This window comes from Cryptomeria japonica, chromosome 5 (assembly GCF_030272615.1).
Source record: "Cryptomeria japonica chromosome 5, Sugi_1.0, whole genome shotgun sequence".
NCBI lineage: Eukaryota > Viridiplantae > Streptophyta > Pinopsida > Cupressales > Cupressaceae > Cryptomeria > Cryptomeria japonica.
In genome coordinates, this window is record NC_081409.1 from 436,105,422 (window position 1) to 436,125,172 (window position 19,751).

The 19,751-nt window shown below is 34.8% G+C and overlaps 1 protein-coding gene across 1 annotated transcript; it reads left to right on the forward strand.

Annotated features, from left to right (window-relative positions):
• The first annotated feature begins 13,467 nt into the window (after nucleotides 1-13,467).
• LOC131060557 (thioredoxin H-type) lies at nucleotides 13,468-19,113 on the forward strand. The gene is made up of 3 exons (XM_057993825.2): nucleotides 13,468-13,765; nucleotides 18,418-18,540; nucleotides 18,760-19,113. The coding sequence occupies exons 1-3, from the start codon at nucleotides 13,682-13,684 to the stop codon at nucleotides 18,892-18,894; spliced, it is 342 nt and encodes a 113-aa protein (XP_057849808.1). The 5' UTR covers nucleotides 13,468-13,681; the 3' UTR covers nucleotides 18,895-19,113.
• Nucleotides 19,114-19,751: the final 638 nt, after the last annotated feature.

The window sequence follows — 19,751 nt, forward strand, 5'->3', positions numbered from 1 at the left end:
CGTGAGCTTTGAGTGGTTTACAAAATTGCAGGGAAGGTCTTTTGGTTAAGCTTTGTGTAAAGTTCAGCCTAAGGATCGGGTCTTGCTTTCAGATGAACAAGCACTATAGATACAGATCAATCAAAGTCAGTTTGGAATTTTTCTAAATATATATAGTCCACCTGTTCATGTAATTGTGTAAATTTTAGGAAGGGGAGAGAGAACCCCTTGTAAAGGATGGCTTTGTACTCAATTGGCAATAAGCCAATATGAGATATGTTAAGTTTGAATCTAGGAATGTATATTCCTTAGGCAAGATCGGGGGTTTTCTTTGTCCGAATGTAAACTTTTTTTAATTAATAAAATATCAGCCTTGGCCTATTACCCATTAAAAAAAAGTTTCTTTTTAATTTAGATTTTAGTCTTTAACTTATTTTTAAATTATCCATTATCTATTCATAATAAATAATTGTATACACCTAAAAATGGTCTGAAGCTAATTAATTCAATAAGCAATTATTTAATCTCCCTTCCCAATTTAATTGAATTCATTAGCAATTTGATTAATTTCTCTATTCATCTACTAGTAAATAAATCTATATGATGTATTTACATAGTTCATTTCATATCCCCCTTTGATTAATTAATTTCCTCCCATATAAATCAATTCTTCTAATTCTTAATTAAGATTAACAAACTCAAGTTTGTTGAGATTAATTATCATTTTTCAATTTATTTGAATTTTTAAATTCAAATGAGCACATGACTCCTAACTTTTAACCACCTAACCTAATCATCCCCTAACCTAACCCATTCCACCTAACCCTGGGTTTTGCCTAACCCTATCCTATCTTGCACATTCTAACTTCTTTATCCTAACCTCCTATGGTGTGGATATTCTCCCATTGAGACACATGACACTTTTGCCACGTCTCCTCCCTTGGACACTTGCCCTCTCATGAGCAAGGCTCCTTGACAATTGTCACCACAGAGATGACAAGTGCCCCTTCCTCCAACCTCTTCTCCAACTTCCTCAATCTTGGCCCTTGATATCTTCAAATCAGATCTGGACCGTTGATTCTTGTCACCTCAACTTTGGCCTTGGAATTCCTATAAATATCTCCCATTTTGGAGCAATAAGCATCCCTTGCATTCATATTTTCAACATTAGTACTATAGGCATTTTCATTTCAATCATCTAGTAAATAGCATTTTGGATTAATCATAGCATTGCATTTCATATGATTTGCATAATCAATCATGATCAAGTATCTACTCAACTCTTGAGTTGCCACTTTGGAGGTCATTGCTCCGCTGAGAACCAATCAATTCAACACCTTCAAGGTCCTCAAGAATAGAGGAAAATGAGACATTTCAAGGAAGGCTTATGGTTTGCATCTTTAATTTAGTTTTCAATTAAACTTTCCATTATGTTTTTATTGTCTCATTATATGTATATGCCTTTCTTATATACCACATTTTTAGCATCACATTAATTGGCGCCCATCGTGGGGCCTAGCCCCTTTGATCTTTAACAAGTTTGCTTGCAGGAAATTTCATTGACAGGTTGATTAGCTCTTTCGGAGTGCAAATTAGCTCTCTTGGGCTCTTGAATCGCATTCTTGGCCTCTTTTGTAGCGTTCTGACACCTCAAATGGCGTTTTTGGGAGATTTCTCAACTCTGTTTTTATGTTTTTCTCTATTTTAGCATTTTTAGTTTGTACCTTAGCGTTTTGGTATGTTTTGTAGCGTTTCTGGTATATTTGACAACGTTTTTAGTCTATTTGACAACGTTTTTGGTGTGCAAAAACAATGTTTCTGGTGTGTAGGACAGTGTTTCTGGTGTGCAGAGTAGCGTTTTGCGTCCATTTGGCAGCGTTCTTGGCACATATGATGGCATTCTTGGTCAATTTGATGGTGTTTTCAGTTTTTTATTGATTTAGCAAATATTGTATGTTGCATTCCTTATTTTTGCTTCTGGCCTGTCATTTTCCCGAACCTAATTTTTAGATTATTAGTTTTGCAGGTACTTATTTTGCTGTGAAAGACCAGAGTCATAAACTATTTCGCCGTCAAATAATGCAATATAAACTACTAACTTTGTTTGCAGCCGCGGGATTTTGCACTTATTTTTGTTAAATTAGGCACATAGACTAATTACAATGAAAATTAACAAACATGTCTTATGTGTTTTGATGATAGGCGAGTATTCTCTCACCTTTCTTAGGTGATCAGAAAGCCAAACTCATCTTTTGTTTTCAATAGTGCATATCTTTAGCGGGCCTGCCCTCCCGAGGAGCCTATAAGGCCAAATCCATTAAGGCCGGTGAGAGGGGAATGACCCAAGTGGGAACGACTAATGCCAAGTACTCCAACCCACTATAAAATAAACGCGATTTAATGAAAATCAAGTCAACGACAATGCTCGAGAATAGCTCTCCTCTGTACCTTCGGGTATATCAAACCTTGGTTTTCAAGGTTGGGAGACCTCTTAATTGATTTTATACCTCGACGCACCAAACAGATCCCTTACTAGTTCCAATTAAAATAAGAAGCTATCCGGTTTACCTTTGAACATTATTAAATTCTTAGTGCATGGAGGGGGAAGAATTTCTCCTTAAGATACTCACCATATGTCCCTCTTGAGCGTATGTGTGGACTCCCCTTCTCAGACCTTATTGGTAGGTTGATAATGGGACTCCAGTAGCTCTCGTAAAGGCAAAAACATGGGCGCCCTTTAGGGGGTGACAAGACTGTGTGAGCTGACAGTGTACCAAGTGTGGGCTAAGAACTAATAATGAAGCCAATCTCCTTAGGATAGTCTTAATGATGTTTTTTCAATTATTCAAAACCTGTGAAAACTTGGGCTTTCTTTAAAGCTTCTTGAACATACACTTTGTGTGTCCTTTGGGACAAAAATACAATTTGAATTCTGTGTTTGTAAGTCAAATCAAGATATCATCCATTGAAATACAACAAAAATTGCAAACTCAAACCCCAAATTGTCAAATTTACAAGTTTCACAATAGATTAGCTCTTTCGGTCCAAATAGTCGCACATACGGTCCAAACAGTCACACATACGATCCAAATAGTCACACATACGGTCCAAATAGTTGCACCTACGGTCCAAACAGTCGCACCTACAGTCCAAATAGTCGCACTTTCAGTCAAGTCAAGATATCATCCATTGAAATACAACAAAAATTGCAAACTCAAACCTCAAATTATCAAATTTACAAGTTTCACAACAAATTAGCTTTGTCGGTCCAAACTGTCACACATACGGTCCAAACAGTCCCACATACGGTTCAAACAGTTGCACATACGGTCCAAACAATCGCACATACGGTCCAAACAGGCGCATCTACGGTCCAAATAGTCGCACCTACGGTCCAAACAATCGCACTTTCAGTCCAAACAGTCGCACCTACTGTCCAAACAGTTTCTCTTCTGATCTAAATGTCATCTCTCTTGGTATGAATGTTAACTTTCTCATATTTCAACATTAACTCTCCAAGGTTGAGCTTGCTAGGTATAAACATCAATTTTCTCATTCTACACATTAACTCTTGGGTCAAAATAACCGTTGTCTAAGTTCTAATAGTTTAAACTTCAGAGTTCTTGGTCTAAACGTCGGCACTCTTAGTCTAAATGTCAGCTCTTTTGGTCTAAACGTCAGATCTCTTGGTCTCAACGTCAGCTCTTTTGGTCTAAACATCAACTCTCCTGGTCTAAATGTCAGCTCTTCTAGTCTAAATGTCAGCTCTCTTGGTCTAAATGTCAACTCTTCTGGTCTAAATGTTAGCTCTCTTGGTCTAAACGTCAACTCTTCTCATCTAAACATCATCTCCCTTGGTCTAAACATCAGCTCTTCTGGTCTAAATGTCAACTCTCTTGGTCTAAACATCAACTCTTTTGGGTTGAATGTCAAATTGCTCATGTTTCAACACTAGATCTTCTAGCATGCACTTTCTAGGTCTAAATTTCAGTTATCTGAGTCTAAAAATAAAAAAGTTAAGTCAAAACAACAATCTCCTAAGTTCAAACACCCAATTTGCTTAATCTAAACATCACTGTTTTGAACTTTAGAGTCATTGCACTATAGAATAGTGGTTTTGGTATGTTCCTCAACATTCCTGGTCGGTTTGTCAGCGTTTCTAGTCAGTATAGCAGCATTCTCAATCAGTTTGTCAGCATTTCTGGTCAGTTTGTCAATGTTTCTGGTCCATATAGCAGTGTTTCTGGTCAGTATAGCAACATTTCTGGTTAATGTAGCACCGTTTCTGGTCAGTTTGTCAGCGTTTCTGGTCAGTATAGCAGCGTTTCTAGTCAGTATAGCAGCGTTTCTGGTCAGTATAGCAGCGTTCTCGATCAGTTTATTAGCGTTTATGGTCAGTTTGTCAGTGTTTCTGGTCCATATAGCAGTGTTTATGGTCAGTATAGCAGCGTTTCTGGTAAACTGCACCAAAATCAGAAAACAAAAACCACCCATTTCTCAGATAGTCAAACATAGAGACTAGGTCATCTTCTCGAGTCACTCAGTCAGGTTATCTTTTATTAAAACAGATTTAAAGATAGACGCACTAAGGTTCTCAAGTATTCATCTCCAACAAGTTTAAGATCTAACATCTCAAAGTGCAACATCACACCTTTGATAAACTGATCACTCAAAACATAGTTTCTCATGAGGATCTATCATCCTCTATCACGAAACTGCAACGTTTGATTAGGATAACCTTGTCCCACATCGTAGGATATATTATTCCTATTGGACTTGGTTTTATCAATATCATCATCATTGCACTCCAAACTAAGATCGAAAAACTTACAAATCTACAAATACTTGAATTATCTTTTCATGTCATATCACTCTATCATACCTACCTTGACAGTTGGTCACTTATCGAAACATCTTTTAGACAAGCGAATCCTTGCAATGGAAACAAAAAAATTCAGAATAGTTGAAGATCATAGAAACATGGCATACCAAAGCAAAATACAAGAAGACATAACAAGTCAACATATCAAAGCAATCAAACAAGTCCAAAATCAAAATCCAACTATGTCAAAACCTCACAAGGATTCAAATGCATCTCCAAAGAAAGGTGGCTCTTTTATGCAACTCTTAAAGAGATCCCTAAGGGATTTTATTGAGGAAGATCAAAATTGCACACCTATGTCTAGCAATGGCTCATCCCCCCATAAGAAAATTGACTCTCCAAAGGCATCTATTCCTACACCTCTTAAAAACTTGCAAGAACCTTCCATAGCATCCTCACCAAACAATACACCCGAGGAAGAAGTTCCCCAAGGGATATCCATAATGGCCATCAAACCTATTTTAGAGGATCATATTCAAAGCCCATCTCCTTCATGTCCAAGCATTGATTCCTTGCAACATCCCCATAATGCTCCCTTGCAAATTGAAGTCCTCATTCATAGAACGCTCGTTAAACGTGTCCTAATAGATGGTGGAGCTGGCTTAAACATTTGCTCATTGAGTCTTGTCTATGCTCTAGGTTATTCAGAAGATGCAGTTGATCCCCGGAAAAAGATCACCATCAAAGCATATGATGAAGAAGAGCGTTCCTCTAAGGGAATTGTGATATTACCCATCAGAGTGGGACCTTTGTAGAAAGACACAACATGCTAAGTTCTAGACTTGGACTTATCATACATCATACTCTTGGATAGACCCTAGATACATGACATACAAGTTGTTCCATCAACATATCATCAGTGCCTAAAATTTCCCTACAATGGGCAGGAAATCACGAGCTCAACAGACTCAAATCCATTGCAGTGCTATAATAATCTAAAACCAGTTCAAGAGGTCATTGTTCCACATAACAAAGAGGCAACATCTTGAAGCACATAATCCAAGGAACAATCATTTGCATCAATTTTGTCAAGCATGGAAAAACAAATGCAGCTAAGAGATCGAGGGAACAGAGAATATTTGCTATCATGGAAAAACAAACAAGAGCAACTTGAAATTGAAAGGGATGAAGAAGATGTAGGTGTTGATATAGTTCACACGTATGCAGGACAAACATTAGGAACTAACCCACTTGAATCAGAATCACATTCGGTTGACTTGGACTTAATCAAGGACAATCAAGAGCTACTTGTGCGAGGTCATTCTAACGAGAGTATCCTTCTAGATATTGAAATGCATATTGAAAGCTCTGACATCTCTTTCATGACCCCTAATATCTTTGAAACAATTCACCTTGAGGATCCTTTGCCCTTAATCCATCCTGAACTTATGGACTGGGAAAATGAAAGACATACCACCATTGATACCTTTCCTAAAGATCATGCCATATCCTTATATCTTAATGCAATTGAACCCACAACAAATTCCACCAGGGATTTTGCTAACATATCTTTGAGTCACATGGGTGCCAAATCTCCTAGTCGCAAAAGTGAGCATAAAGAAAACAATATCAGGTCTATTGTTGAAAACCATTTATTGGCAACACTAGACCTAGAAAAAGTAAAAAGAAAGGACGCATCTAACGGTGAAAACCTCCTCGAGGCGCCAAAAGATTTGACACCTTACTCAAATACTATCAAGAGAGGTCATCTATCCTGATAGAACCAATAGACGCAATTACCATTGGCACAATTGATCTACATCTAGCAATATCTCTATCAAAACATGAAGGGAAACAATATTTGGAACCCTTCAAAAGATGGCAAATCAATTTTACCTGGTCATATGCAGACATTCCAAGGTTAGATCCAAATCTTATAATACCTCACCCAAATATCAGTCCAGGAGAAGGCATCAATAATGGGTCACAACATGGATCGGGAGAAAGCATTCTATTCATCACACCACAAGGTCATACAATTCCAAAGGCGTACAAATTAAGCTTCCCAAGCACCAACAATACAATAGAATATGAAGCTTTGGCCACAAGGATAAAGATGGCCATAGAATGGAACATTACACAACTTCAAGTCTTTGGAGACTCTCAGCTCATCATCAATAAAATCAATGACGATTATCAAACAAAGGATGAAAAGCTAATGCCTTATAAGAAGATGGTTGGTGATGTCAAGAAATACTTTGTCGAAATAAATTTTAAGCAAATTCCAAGGAATGTCAACAAAGAAGTAGATGCCATGGAAACACTTGCTTCTCTACTGTAGACATAGGAAAATCAAGAGTGTTACAAATTCCTGGTGGAAGAGTTGTTTTACCCTGCACATAATTTTCCTAATTCCCAAACTATCTATCACCTTGTTGGGCATAATTCCTCCCGCTATGGCCAAACTTACACATACCTGAAAGATAATATCCTCCCTCTTGACTTGTCAAAGAACCAAAAGAGAAACTTTATTCGCCAATCCTCCCATTATACTCTTGTCGCGGATACCCTTTTTAAACGAGGTCTGGACGATACTCTTTTAAGATGTCTCGAACAAGAAGAATCTGAGAAGGCCTTAAATGAAGTCCATAACAACATTTGTGGCACTCATTCAAGTGGTCTTACCCTTTCGAAAAAACTGATACGCTTGGGCTATTATTGACCAACTATGAAACGAGATTATTTTCAAATAGATAAAACATGCAAACAATGTCAGATCTATGGAAATTTAATTCATGCACCAGCACAAGAACTTCATGCTTTGGCAACATCTTGGCCTTTCTGCCAATGGGGTCTTGATCTAGTAGGAAAGATAAATCCTTCTTCATCCAATGGTCACAAATTCATCCTTTTAGCTACAAAATATTTCACAAAGTGGATTGAGGCAGTACCTATCATCAATATCACAGGAAAACAAATTGCTGCATTTATCTTGAACTGCATCATATGTCGCTATGAAAGAGCCATGACCATTATCACTGATAATGGATGACCGTTCAAGAATCAAGATGTCCAAGAGCTATGTGAGAAATTCAAGATCCAACACATATTTTCCACACCCTACTATCCACAAGGAAATGGGCAAGCAGAAGCATCAAACAAAACTATTTTGAAAATCCTCAAAAAGACAGTGAATGATGCTGGTAGAGATTGGCATATTCAATTGAACCCTTCTCTATGGGCCTACCGTACTAGTATCCGCACACCAACAGGTGCCACACCTTTCTCTCTTGTTTATAGATCAAAAGCAATACTGCCAATAGAATTAGAGATACCTTCTCTACGAGTATCATTAAAAGGTCTTATCCCAAATGAAGAACAACGAGTATCTAGATTGCAGGAGTTAGAATTGATCCATGAATGAAGACAAAATGCCTTTGATCATTTAAAGGTATATCGGCAAAGAATGTGCCGAAGTTATAATCACAAGGTCAAACCACGAACCTTTCAAGTTGGGGAAGTAGTACTAAAGGAAAATCCACGAAACCAATCAGATCGATAAAAGAAAGGAAAGTTTGAACCAAACTAGTTAGGTCCGTTTGTGGTCACACCAGTATTTGGGTCAGGAGCATATCAACTATCAACACAGGATGGGGATCAACTCGAGGAACCCATCAACAACATGCATCTGAAGAAGTTTTATGTCTGAAAAAGCAAAAAATCAAAAAATAGTGAAAAAACAAAAAATCCAAAAAAAGTGAAAAAGCAGAAAATCCAAAAACCGTGAAAAAGCAAAAAATCCAAAAACAGTGAAAAAGCAGAAAATCCAAAAATAGTGAAAAAGAAGAAAACACAATAACAGTGAAAATAAAAATAAAAAAATCAAATCAAATATGAGAAAAAGTGCAATAAAAATAGATGGTGAAAACCTGACAAACAGGCGCTATCTGTCAGCTAGCTCTTCCATCTATTGGTTCATGCATCCTTCCACTTGCATTCATTTCCATCAGCGCTGTTCATATCCATAATAAAGCCTTTGTACATACGCAGACATCACAGGTGATTTCTCGTCATGGTTTGGATCAACAACAGTTAGACAACACTTGTCAAATGAAAAAACTGAGACACATCCAACGTTGAACATAAGATCACATTGTCAACCATCAACAATCACATATCGGTCTAAACATGACAAACACATATCAATAGATGATATATCTTGACTCATGATTTTAACACTTTGACAATAATGGTTCAACTATTTTATTTTGATTTTTTGCTATCATGATTTCTGAGTGACTCCAGGATGTCTTTGACTAGAGGAACAAAGAAGGAACGTGATATTTTTCTTGTCTATTGTCTGTAAATTAATCGTTAATATGTGCAAAGTTGTCTTAGGACATGATCATCAGAGTATCATAAAAGACATTTCAGACTTGCATATAGAAATTGTTAGTATTGCCTGTTTTATGCAAGCAACACTCAGGTCATCTTGGTTCAATTATACCTCGATGCTTGTGCTAACTTGCAATATCAAAACCCAGGAAAGTAGTGCTCAGGTCATCATGGTTCAATTATACCATTGATGTTTGCACTCACTTCCCACATTTTAAAGGCTCAATGATGAAACAAAGCAATGACCACATGACCGGTTTGATCATCGCACTGCATTTCATTTGCATTTGCATTTAGCTTGCATTTCATTCTTGCTTAGGATCACAAAAGGTCATCTTATCCAAGGCCAAATCTATCGCAGGAATCATCAATGTATCATCATAAGTGTATATGCAATCAGATCGATGACTCATTTCTCCAGATATTGTCGACCCAATGCAAATCTTATGCTACCCCCTCAAATATGCCAACATCAACATATCTGAATCTTCCCGCAACCTGATATCAACAAAATGTTAGTTCTTTATCCAATCAACCTTATCAATTCTATCAATCGATTGCATCTGATATATTCTATCATGTCTTATACAAGATGAATTCTTCCTGGAACCAGATGTTTTGATCGAGTCTTATACAGGATATATCATTCCTGAAACTAGACGCTTTGATCATCTTTGTCTTATACAGGAGGTGCCATTCCTGAAACTAGACTTGATCTTAATCTCATCAATCTAATCAATCTTATCAATTCAATCAAACTCTATCAATCATTACATCAAGAACCACATCAAAGTGATCGAAGAACTCACACTTTCATCAACCATAGTTGCAGGATTCATCCAATAATCTATCGGGAAATCAATTTCACAAAGATCCAAAAACTCCAAAGGTCAATTATCTCAATTGATCTCCCGAGGGGCATCATCGTATCACAATTTAGCAATCAATGGCTAGGACATCATATCGAACCAATGTCACATCAACATCATCACATAGATTATTTTTGAATCAATGCGTCATCACACCTCACTTCAAAGAGGGGCAAAATGTATACACCTAAAAATGGTTTGAAGATAATTAATTCAATAAGCAATTATTTAATCCCCCTTCCCAATTTAATTGAATTCATTAGCAATTTGATTAATTTCTCTATTCATCTACTAGTAAATAAATCTATATGATGTATTTACATAGTTCATTTCATATCCCCCTTTGATTAATTAATTCTAAATTAATTAATTTCCCCCCATATAAATCAATTCTTCTAATTCTTAACTAAGATTAACAAACTCAAGTTTGTTGAGATTAATTATCATTTTTCAAATTATTTGAATTTATAAATTCAAATGAGCACATGGCTCCTAACTTTTAACCACCTAACCTAATCATCCCCTAACCTAACCCATTCCACCTAACCTTGGGTTTTGCCTAACCCTATCCTATCTTGCACATTCTAACTTCTTTATCCTAACCTCCTATGGTGTGGATATTCTCCCATTGAGACACATGACACTTTTGCCACGTGTCTCCTCCCTTGGACACTTGTCCTCTCATGAGCAAGGCTCCTTGACACTTGTCACCACAGAGATGACAAGTGTCCCTTCCTCCAACCTCTTCTCCAACTTCCTTAATCTTGGCCCTTGATATCTTCAGATCAGATCTAGACCGTTGATTCCCACCACCTCAACTTTGGCCTTGGGATTCCTATAAATATCCCCCATTTTGGAGCAATAAGCATCCCTTGCATTCATATTTTCAACATCATTACTATAGGCATTTTCATTTCAATCATCTAGTAAATAACATTTTGGGTTAATCATAGCATTGCATTTCATATCATTTGCATAATCAATCATGATCAAGTAGCTACTCAACTCTTGAGTTGCCACTTTGGAGGTCATTGCTCCGCTGAGAACCAATCAATTCAACACCTTCAAGGTCCTTAAGAATAGAGGAAAATGGGACATTTCAAGGAAGGCTTATGGTTTGCATCTTTAATTTAGTTTTCAATTAAGCTTTCCATTATGTTTTTATTGTCTCATTATATGTGTATGCATTTCTTATATACCACATTTTTAGCATCACATTAATAATAATAGAAAGTTACTTTTTAATTTAGATTTTAATCTCTGTTATCTAGTCATGATAAATAATAATAATATAAAGTTACTTTTTAATTTAGATTTTAGCCTTTATCTTATTTTTAAATTATCAGTTATCTAGTCGTTAAAATTACACGGAAAGGATGCCACTGTAGTGTTACGCCTCTACATATTAATAAATAACAATTACACTTTGGTGTGCAATGGGTATGCCAAAAATGTGTGGAAGGTCAATTAGGGAAAATTTTGGTATATTTTGCATACATTTGTTCAGTGCATAAGTTCAATTGGTAGGCCATTTAAAATTGATGTTTTTAGTGCAACCAAGGTCTCAATCAAGAAGTGATAGCTTAAAATGAACTATGCATCTAGTTATAGGGGTCCAAACATGAGTTAAAAAAAGAAAGATAGAGATAGTGAGATATAGATAGAGAGGGAGAGGAAGAGATGGGAAGATAGAGCTAGAGGGAGCAAGAGAGAGATAAAGGAGGTAATAGAGAGAAGAAGAGAGAGAGGGAGGAGAGATAGAGATAGGGAGGGAGAAACAAGGAGTGTGTGTGAAAGTGTGAGAGATATTGAGATAAAGAGGACGATGAGTAACAATGAGTGTGTGAACAAGATTCAGAGAGATATATAGATAGCGGATATAGATAGCGGATATAGAAATAAAGAGATATAAAAAGGAGTAGCACAAAGAGGAGAGAGGGAGAGGTATATATAGGGAGAGATAAGGATATATATATATATATAGAGAGAGAGAGAGAGAGAGAGAGAGAGAGAGAGAGAGAGAGAGAGAGAGAGAGAGAGAGAGAGAGAGAGATGTGGAGATGGAGAGAGAGACAAAGAGGAAGGAGAGGGTAAATAGAGAGATAGAGAGTGATGGAGAGATAAATTAAATGTATTAAATAAATTAAAAGAAAAATTCAAAATATAGCTATTTTACAATAAATTAAAATTTTAATAAGATAAATAATTATAAATTAAATTAACTCTAAAAGAATTTTTAGTTATTATTTGTAATTTCCTAAAAAGAAATAAATAATTGAAAATAAATTTAAAACTTAAATCTAAAATAAAAATAAAAATAGAATAAAATTAAATGCAAAGTCAAAATATACAAAAAATTCAAATATTAATAAAAATAATATTTTTTTAAATAATAGATAAAAAATATTTTAAATAAAAATTAAAATAGAATAAATTAAATGCAAAGTCAAAATATACGAAAAATTTAAATATTAATAAAAATAATAATTTTTTTAAATAATAGATAAAAAACATTTTAAATTAGGTAGTTAGGGTAAGTTCTCCTATTATTTAAAAAAGATCTTTAGATATTGTATTGTGTCTAATAACTCAACTATAATTATGTTTTTTTCTTTTTAATTTGGTTATGTGTGCACTTTAGACTAGAATTAAACCAAAATTAAGTATTATAAGAGTTATGGTTAGGATTATTATAAATTTGGTATTAATAATAAATCTTTTAAGTGCTTTTAAGTACAATTCCATTTCTATTTGAGAGTAAGTATTATTAGATCTAAAATTATTAGTTAAATCACCACAATATTTTTGAAGCTTACAATTAACTTTAAAATTATAGTAACTTGTAATTTTTAAAATTCATAAATTTTTATTATCTAATCTAAATAAATCAAATTAAATTAAATTTGTATTAAAAAATAAATCAACAATGACTAATTATAATTTTAGAATAAGTTAAAAGACTAAAATCTAGATTTAAAACTAACTTTCAATTCTAATTTATTCTTGTTTGCATGCAAATCATTTCATATTAAATTTTTTAAATGATTAGTAAATTAAATAAAATTAAATATATCAAATACTAAATAGAACTGAAAAACATTCTATTTTATTTTAAAAAATCACTTTTAATAAAAAAATCAATTGAAAAAATATATTTTTAATGTATCTAACTATAAAAAAACATTACATTGTATTTTATCAAATGATATATTTTTTTTAACAAAAATATTAGGCTACCATGGATCGTCCAATAGAACTTGTAAATCTCACATAAAGAACGCCTTTGACCTAATAAAAAATAATAATATTAATAATTAATTCCAAACCTCTAACACAACTACCTCACAAGGTTAACATAGCTTATTATAATCCTTGGAAGGTTCTTTGATGCTTCCTGGGGAAAGTAAAATATCTTTTTCTAGAATGACCGGTTTTTATTTTGACCAACATATGGAACTTGTGGCGGCAAGTATAGCGGACGAGTTGGAGATGAAAACCCCCAGGGAATCGTTATAAATAGAGCGAGAGTCGAGCATAGATTAATCACGAAACTGGAAGCAACGGACGCGTAGAGAACGAATCGAGGAGAAGAGAAAGAGAAGAGAAAGAGAAGAGAATGGCAGACGGACTCGTGGTGGCTTGTCACTCCGTAGACACATGGCGCTCCAAGCTGCAGGAGGCCAAGACCAGCGGCAAGCTCGTAAGATCACGCTTTTCTTTCTTCTTTGCATTATACCAAACATGATTTATGGTGACAAAAATCTGAATTTTGCTTGGATTTGGGGATATTTGATGATACCCTTTTCTAAAATGACTCTTTTTGGGAAAATTTTAAGGGTGGATTTTATTATAAATGGGCAAATCTTGAATTTAGGGAAATATACCTGGGGCTCGAATAATAGCACAGGATTTGTTACTGGTAGGTATGCACTTTGGCGAATCAAACAACTGCAAGATTTTATTATGGGATTTTTATGAAGGGTTTCCAACTTGCAGATCTTGCTGAAAAATCACTCAAATTGTCACAAAATAGCACACCCAAAACCGTTCAGCGGTCTGTTATAGTGGTCAGGAATGAATATTTTGAAAGGGTATGTTGGGTGCATAGTTTTTTTTTTTTTTTTTCGTTGGTTTGTTTGTTTGCTTTATTTATTGTGCAGTGTGTTGATGAATGTCCATTTCAAAGGATTAATTAGATGGAGTGGGTGGAAAATGCTGTAGGGAATTTTGTTTCAAGTTTTCTTCTCGAAATTATCTTCCGATATTGAGTCATTTTACAAGGTCGTAGAGTTTGCAGGTGTCTGTTTCCCTGCTTAACTTATTTTATAGTCATTTTTCAAGTTTTTAAGATTTAAGAGTAATTTGTGGAGCTGGTGAATCATAGATACGTGTTTTCAATTTTTCAAAATTTAAGGGTAATTTGTGGAGCTATATACAATGTCATAGGGTTAGGCCAGGTGTCTATGCCGCTGCTTTAGTTTATTTTGGGGAGCTGGTGGATCAATGGATCATAAATATGTATCTTTAATTTTTAAAATTTAAGAGTAATTTGTGGAGCTTGATCATAGATATGTAATTTGTAATTTTGCTATTTTTTTTAATAGTTATCTTAAATTTTATTTTTTTTAAAAGAAATTTTTTAGTAATATTTTGTGAGTTAAAAGTTGGTATTTTGTTATTTATATTTAAATAGTTATCTATTTTTTTTTTAAATGGAATTATTAGTAATAATTTGTTAGTGAAAATTTGGAAAAAAAGACTTTTAGCAAGGAAGGGAATGAAATTTATGGAGCTGTAGTTGCTGACTTATTTGCAGACTGTTTTTATTCGTAAGCCACTTTATCCTTTTCCTGAAATAAAAATTTGCTTGGGAAATGGGGTATGGAGCTGTAATTGCTTATGCAGACTCTTTTTATTCCCAAGCAGCAGCTTTTCCATGCAAATAGTAAAAGATTTGACTTTATCCTTTTCCTTGAAATAAAAATTTATTTGGGGACATGGGGTTAACCTTTTTGTTAGGTTTCCTTTAGAATAAACTAAGAAAGTATGTCAGAGCATAATCGTGGAAATAAGGTCTTTAGTATTGGAAGTTCCCGTCCCGTTGCAAAGGTAAATATAAAGTAACTTTTTTTATCTAAACAAGCTAGGGGAAGAGCACCAATAGATAACAATAGTTCTAATAACCGTCATCTTATTGTCATGTTGACCCCCAATAGTCGTCATAGTGAAAACACCATTAATAAATTTGTTTAGTACCAATAGCCGGTCATTTTTTGTAATTAATTGGCCCATTTGTGCACAACTATTGGAACATTTGTCCCATTTATGTACCACTATTGGAACATTTGTGCACCACTATTGGGACATTTGTCAACAAGTACTAGCGATTTTGAGCTGACGTTACTGGAACATCTTTAGTTAGGTCTCATGCGACACCCTGAAATGTGTACTTTTTGACCTTTGTGCTCATAACTGATTCCACAACATTTCGTTACTACCCAGAAGCCAGATCAATAGCTATAAACCGTTAAGCCGCATACAAAGACAACTAAAAAAAATTGTCAAAATCCGATGTTCCTTTTAGAATCTGTGGGTGGGTGAAGTTAACTATGACGGCTACTGGTGCTCTTCCCCTAAACGCCAAATTGTAGAATGATACTTTCCATATTTTTATGGTTTTACCTTTGGATATTAAAAGTGTACCTGTAGGCGCATCCCTGAAATTTTACCCATGTTTGACATTCGGGGAAGTTTGAGGGAAATGGGGACACGTGGATAGGGACAGAACGACACCTTCTCTTTTCAATTCTCAACTTACAAGAAAACTAGGGGATGTCCCTGGACGTCCCCCAAACTGTAGGATATTTTCTGGCTTGTTTTTCTCCTGTTGTAATTTTTTCGTAACTGATTGTTGACCCCAATGTCCTTGAGACATACTGGCATTGTTAAGTTGTTCCGTGAAAAATAAAAACTCTATAATGATGGCCACATTTACAACGAAAATACATGCCATTAAGGTTTAAGGTTCTCGTGGCCTGGAAGGTCTTAATTTGAATATGCTAAATGGGCTGCCCTTTATTCTCTCAAGGTTGCTGCCCCTCGACCCATTGGGGGCTGCCGACTTCATATCCCCGATCTATTTAAAAACTAAAAGATTTCGTGTAGCTGTATAAATTATTGATTTACTAAGTCGATTTGATTCGACTAATAGCTCTCTATTTGTTTAATAAAATATTTGTACAATGCATTTCATTATATAATTTCAATAAATAGCCCCAATTTCAATCCATTGGGTTCTTCTACAATAATCTCAATTTTTCTTTTCATTGTATTATTTAATAAATGATCCCAGTAAAAATCCTTTTTGGTTCTTTTAAAATAGTCTCGACTCTCAATTTCAATCCATTAACAGTCCCAACTTCAAATCCAAGAAACATACAAAGCGATGAAATTCGGTAAACTATTGCATGTAACTTGACAGAAACAATGTATTCGGCCCTGCAGCCAGTAGAGAGCGCATTTGGCAGTAGAGAGAGATACAGTGCCAATGGAAAGTAAGCCAAATGTTCAAAATCAAATAAGCTCCCTCCCTGAAAGGCATATTCTTGGCTCCAGAAAACCCAGTTGCATTTGATACAAAACCCAAAATTGTAAATGGTGTAAAGTGAAATGCAGTCAATACAGTTGTTGTATCGAACAGAACAATTACACTCGACACAAGCATGATATCTGTTTGGGCTTCCTATAAATGCTATAAAACACAATATCAGATACAGAAAAATTATGAAATCAAATAAATATCTGTGCTAGCAAATAATGATAAAACATGTGGGTTTTTTATTTCTTTCTGACCGAATCTGAAGACATACACAGTCTTGGACATGACTTACTTGTTAGCTATGATGATGCTCACAGAACTTGCACAATTCATGGCCCATTTTCCGACATCTGTTTTTGCTGATTTTTTTCTGAAGCCATTGTATAACAAGTTTTATTGCAAAAGGGCTGGTCTTCGTGAAGTGAAGTGGGTTTGCATGTAATAAGCCCTCAGTGAATTCGACAGGTGTAAAAAGAATTAGATTACAATAGGGCTCCTAATTCCGCAGTGAATTCGACAGGTGTAAAAAGAATTAGATTACAATAGGGCTCCTAATTTTGATAACAAAGTAAAATAAAACTGTAGAAACCATACACTATTGTTAACAGGTATCTGTCCAGCGAAGCTTTAACAGTCTTTGTTGTAAAAAATGCTTAAGTTCCTGCTAATGAAGAAGACGCAATTGCAAAGAAATACATAAGACAGGTAAAATGCCACAGTTTGTTTTATCATATGTTCAGATACCAATGCCATAGGTGGTAGACATGCACATTTTAACAGGCAATTCAAGTGGCATTACTGTTCCTACTTATTGTTTGTTTTGATTTTTTGATTTCATTGCTGCCACTTTTTTGTTTTAAATGAAAAATTTGAAATTCAAACTGTAAAATTCCAACCGACTGATCAAAAAATTATGCTACAGCTATTTTTAGAGAAATAAATCAAAAGAAAATCCAAACAATAGAAAACCAGAGTGATTTTTGCCCGACAGTTTTTAATAACAAATATGGTGAGGGTGAATACCTAAGCGTAGGCAGGAAAAAAATTATTTTATTAATTAAATAGAAATATTTATACAAATTACAAGTTTGTTTACATCGTATAAGATCGAAGTACACTATGGTAGAATATCAATTTCTAACACAGGTACGAAAGAACTAGATGTTATAGCACTTAAGCTCATCTTTATTCTGATGGCAAGTGTGATGTTACCCATTAGATCACACTTGATTTAAATGGATGTGAATAAAAGGACGAGTTAAGGATGCAAGTTTGGTATTTTGGTGGGAGAGATTCACTTTAGCACCTGTAGCCAAGCAAGGGATTTTTATGTCTGATATTTATTTTTGTCTTTAAAGAAGTTTCTCAGTAATAAGTTTTACTCTTGAAGTTTTGAACATCAAGCAGTACCTTGAAGATGATTATGTCATCCTTTCATTTGATATGTTAAATATAAGTCCCGTGTTTCATTTTAGATGTTCTTGGTTAGAGCTCTCTGATCACTGGAAAAGTAGCATTCTAATGGATTTGAGGTTTCTGTAAGAGTACAAAACAATTCTTTTGACTGCCGCGTTTCTTTTGTCCAAGTGACTAATCCAAAAGAAGTTTGCAATAAGTAATATGGCTTACACAATTGAAAATGTCAATGTCATAGAAGGATTAGTTTTTTTTTCTGCAGAATACGAGAAATTTGATTTTTGACCGTTGTTAGACTTTGTGTTGTTTATTGAAGTCCTGGTTATGGCTGTACACAGGTGGTTGTTGATTTCACTGCAACTTGGTGTGGTCCTTGTCGGATTATTAGTCCAGTCTTTGTGGAACTGTCAAAGAAATACACAAATGTTGTGTTCTTGAAGGTTGATGTTGATGAGCTGCAGGTATGTTCCTGAAATGATATGATGAGCTAACAAATCTCTAATAGATGTATTTGAATAAATAATTTGTGCTAATTTCAATTTTGTGATTTTAGTTGTTTGATTATATAGTGATAATTTCATGACTGTGTTTTTACAACGAAACAAAGGTTTTTGATCTGCATCAGAGCAAATCTATGAAATGGCAGGTTAATAAAGTATATCACAATTTTGGTTTTGCAGGATGTGACTGCAGAGTGGGAAGTGCAGGCAATGCCAACTTTCATCTTTATTAAAGACGGAAAGGCAATCGACAAGATAGTCGGTGCTAAGAAAGACGAGCTTGAAAGGAAAGTGGTAACACTTTCTCAAGCATAGGCCTGGCCTAGTTATAAATAGTTCTGTCAATAATTCTACCGTCTACTGATTGGAAACTTCTGCTGCAATGGCATGCTACCTTGAAATCGTGTGTTATCATTAGTAACTTGTTGCAATATCGTGGGACCTTAAAACATATTTTGTGTTGTCCTTAGAATGTTAATGTGAAACATAATTTATTATTGTTTATGAATAGGTATTAAGTGGGGTTTCTTTCTCTATGTTGTTTATGCAATTGTAATGGGAATTTAAACAGTGTGTACCAGTTACCATTTGAAATTTGTTGTGGTGCACTATTTTCTAGGTTACTTCTGTTTCAGTCCCTTTAGGTTTGGGTTTTGTCCCTTTAGGTTTGGGTTTTGTACTTTTTAAGTATTATTAACCCTAGAGTTTAATTGCTGTCATTCATCTGATTATATTTATAGATAGATTGGTAGATTACTCATTTTTCTCTGAATTTGCCTGTCCTCGATAAAAATAATATTTGTCCAGCTTCTTAAGAATTATGGGCGTCAGTTATTCATGAACATCAGAAATTTGACTTCGTTCAAATTTTTATGGCATCTAGTTGGGGTTTTGGTTGTGCAACTTTAATGCATTTTTTCTTTAGTTGAGTTATGTTATGCCAGATTCGATATCATTGCAATCAGAGTCACAGAATATGGTGATTTTCATGGATGAGGTTCAAATTTAATCGAATCGGTTCAAATTCGGCTATAAAAAAATTCTACTAAAAAGCGGGCAGACGGCAGAATAACTTTTACAAAAACTACAAATGTGAAATAAAGTAATCCAATACAATAACTACAAATGTGAAATAAAGTAATCCAATAAAATGACACTTTAGTATATAAAAG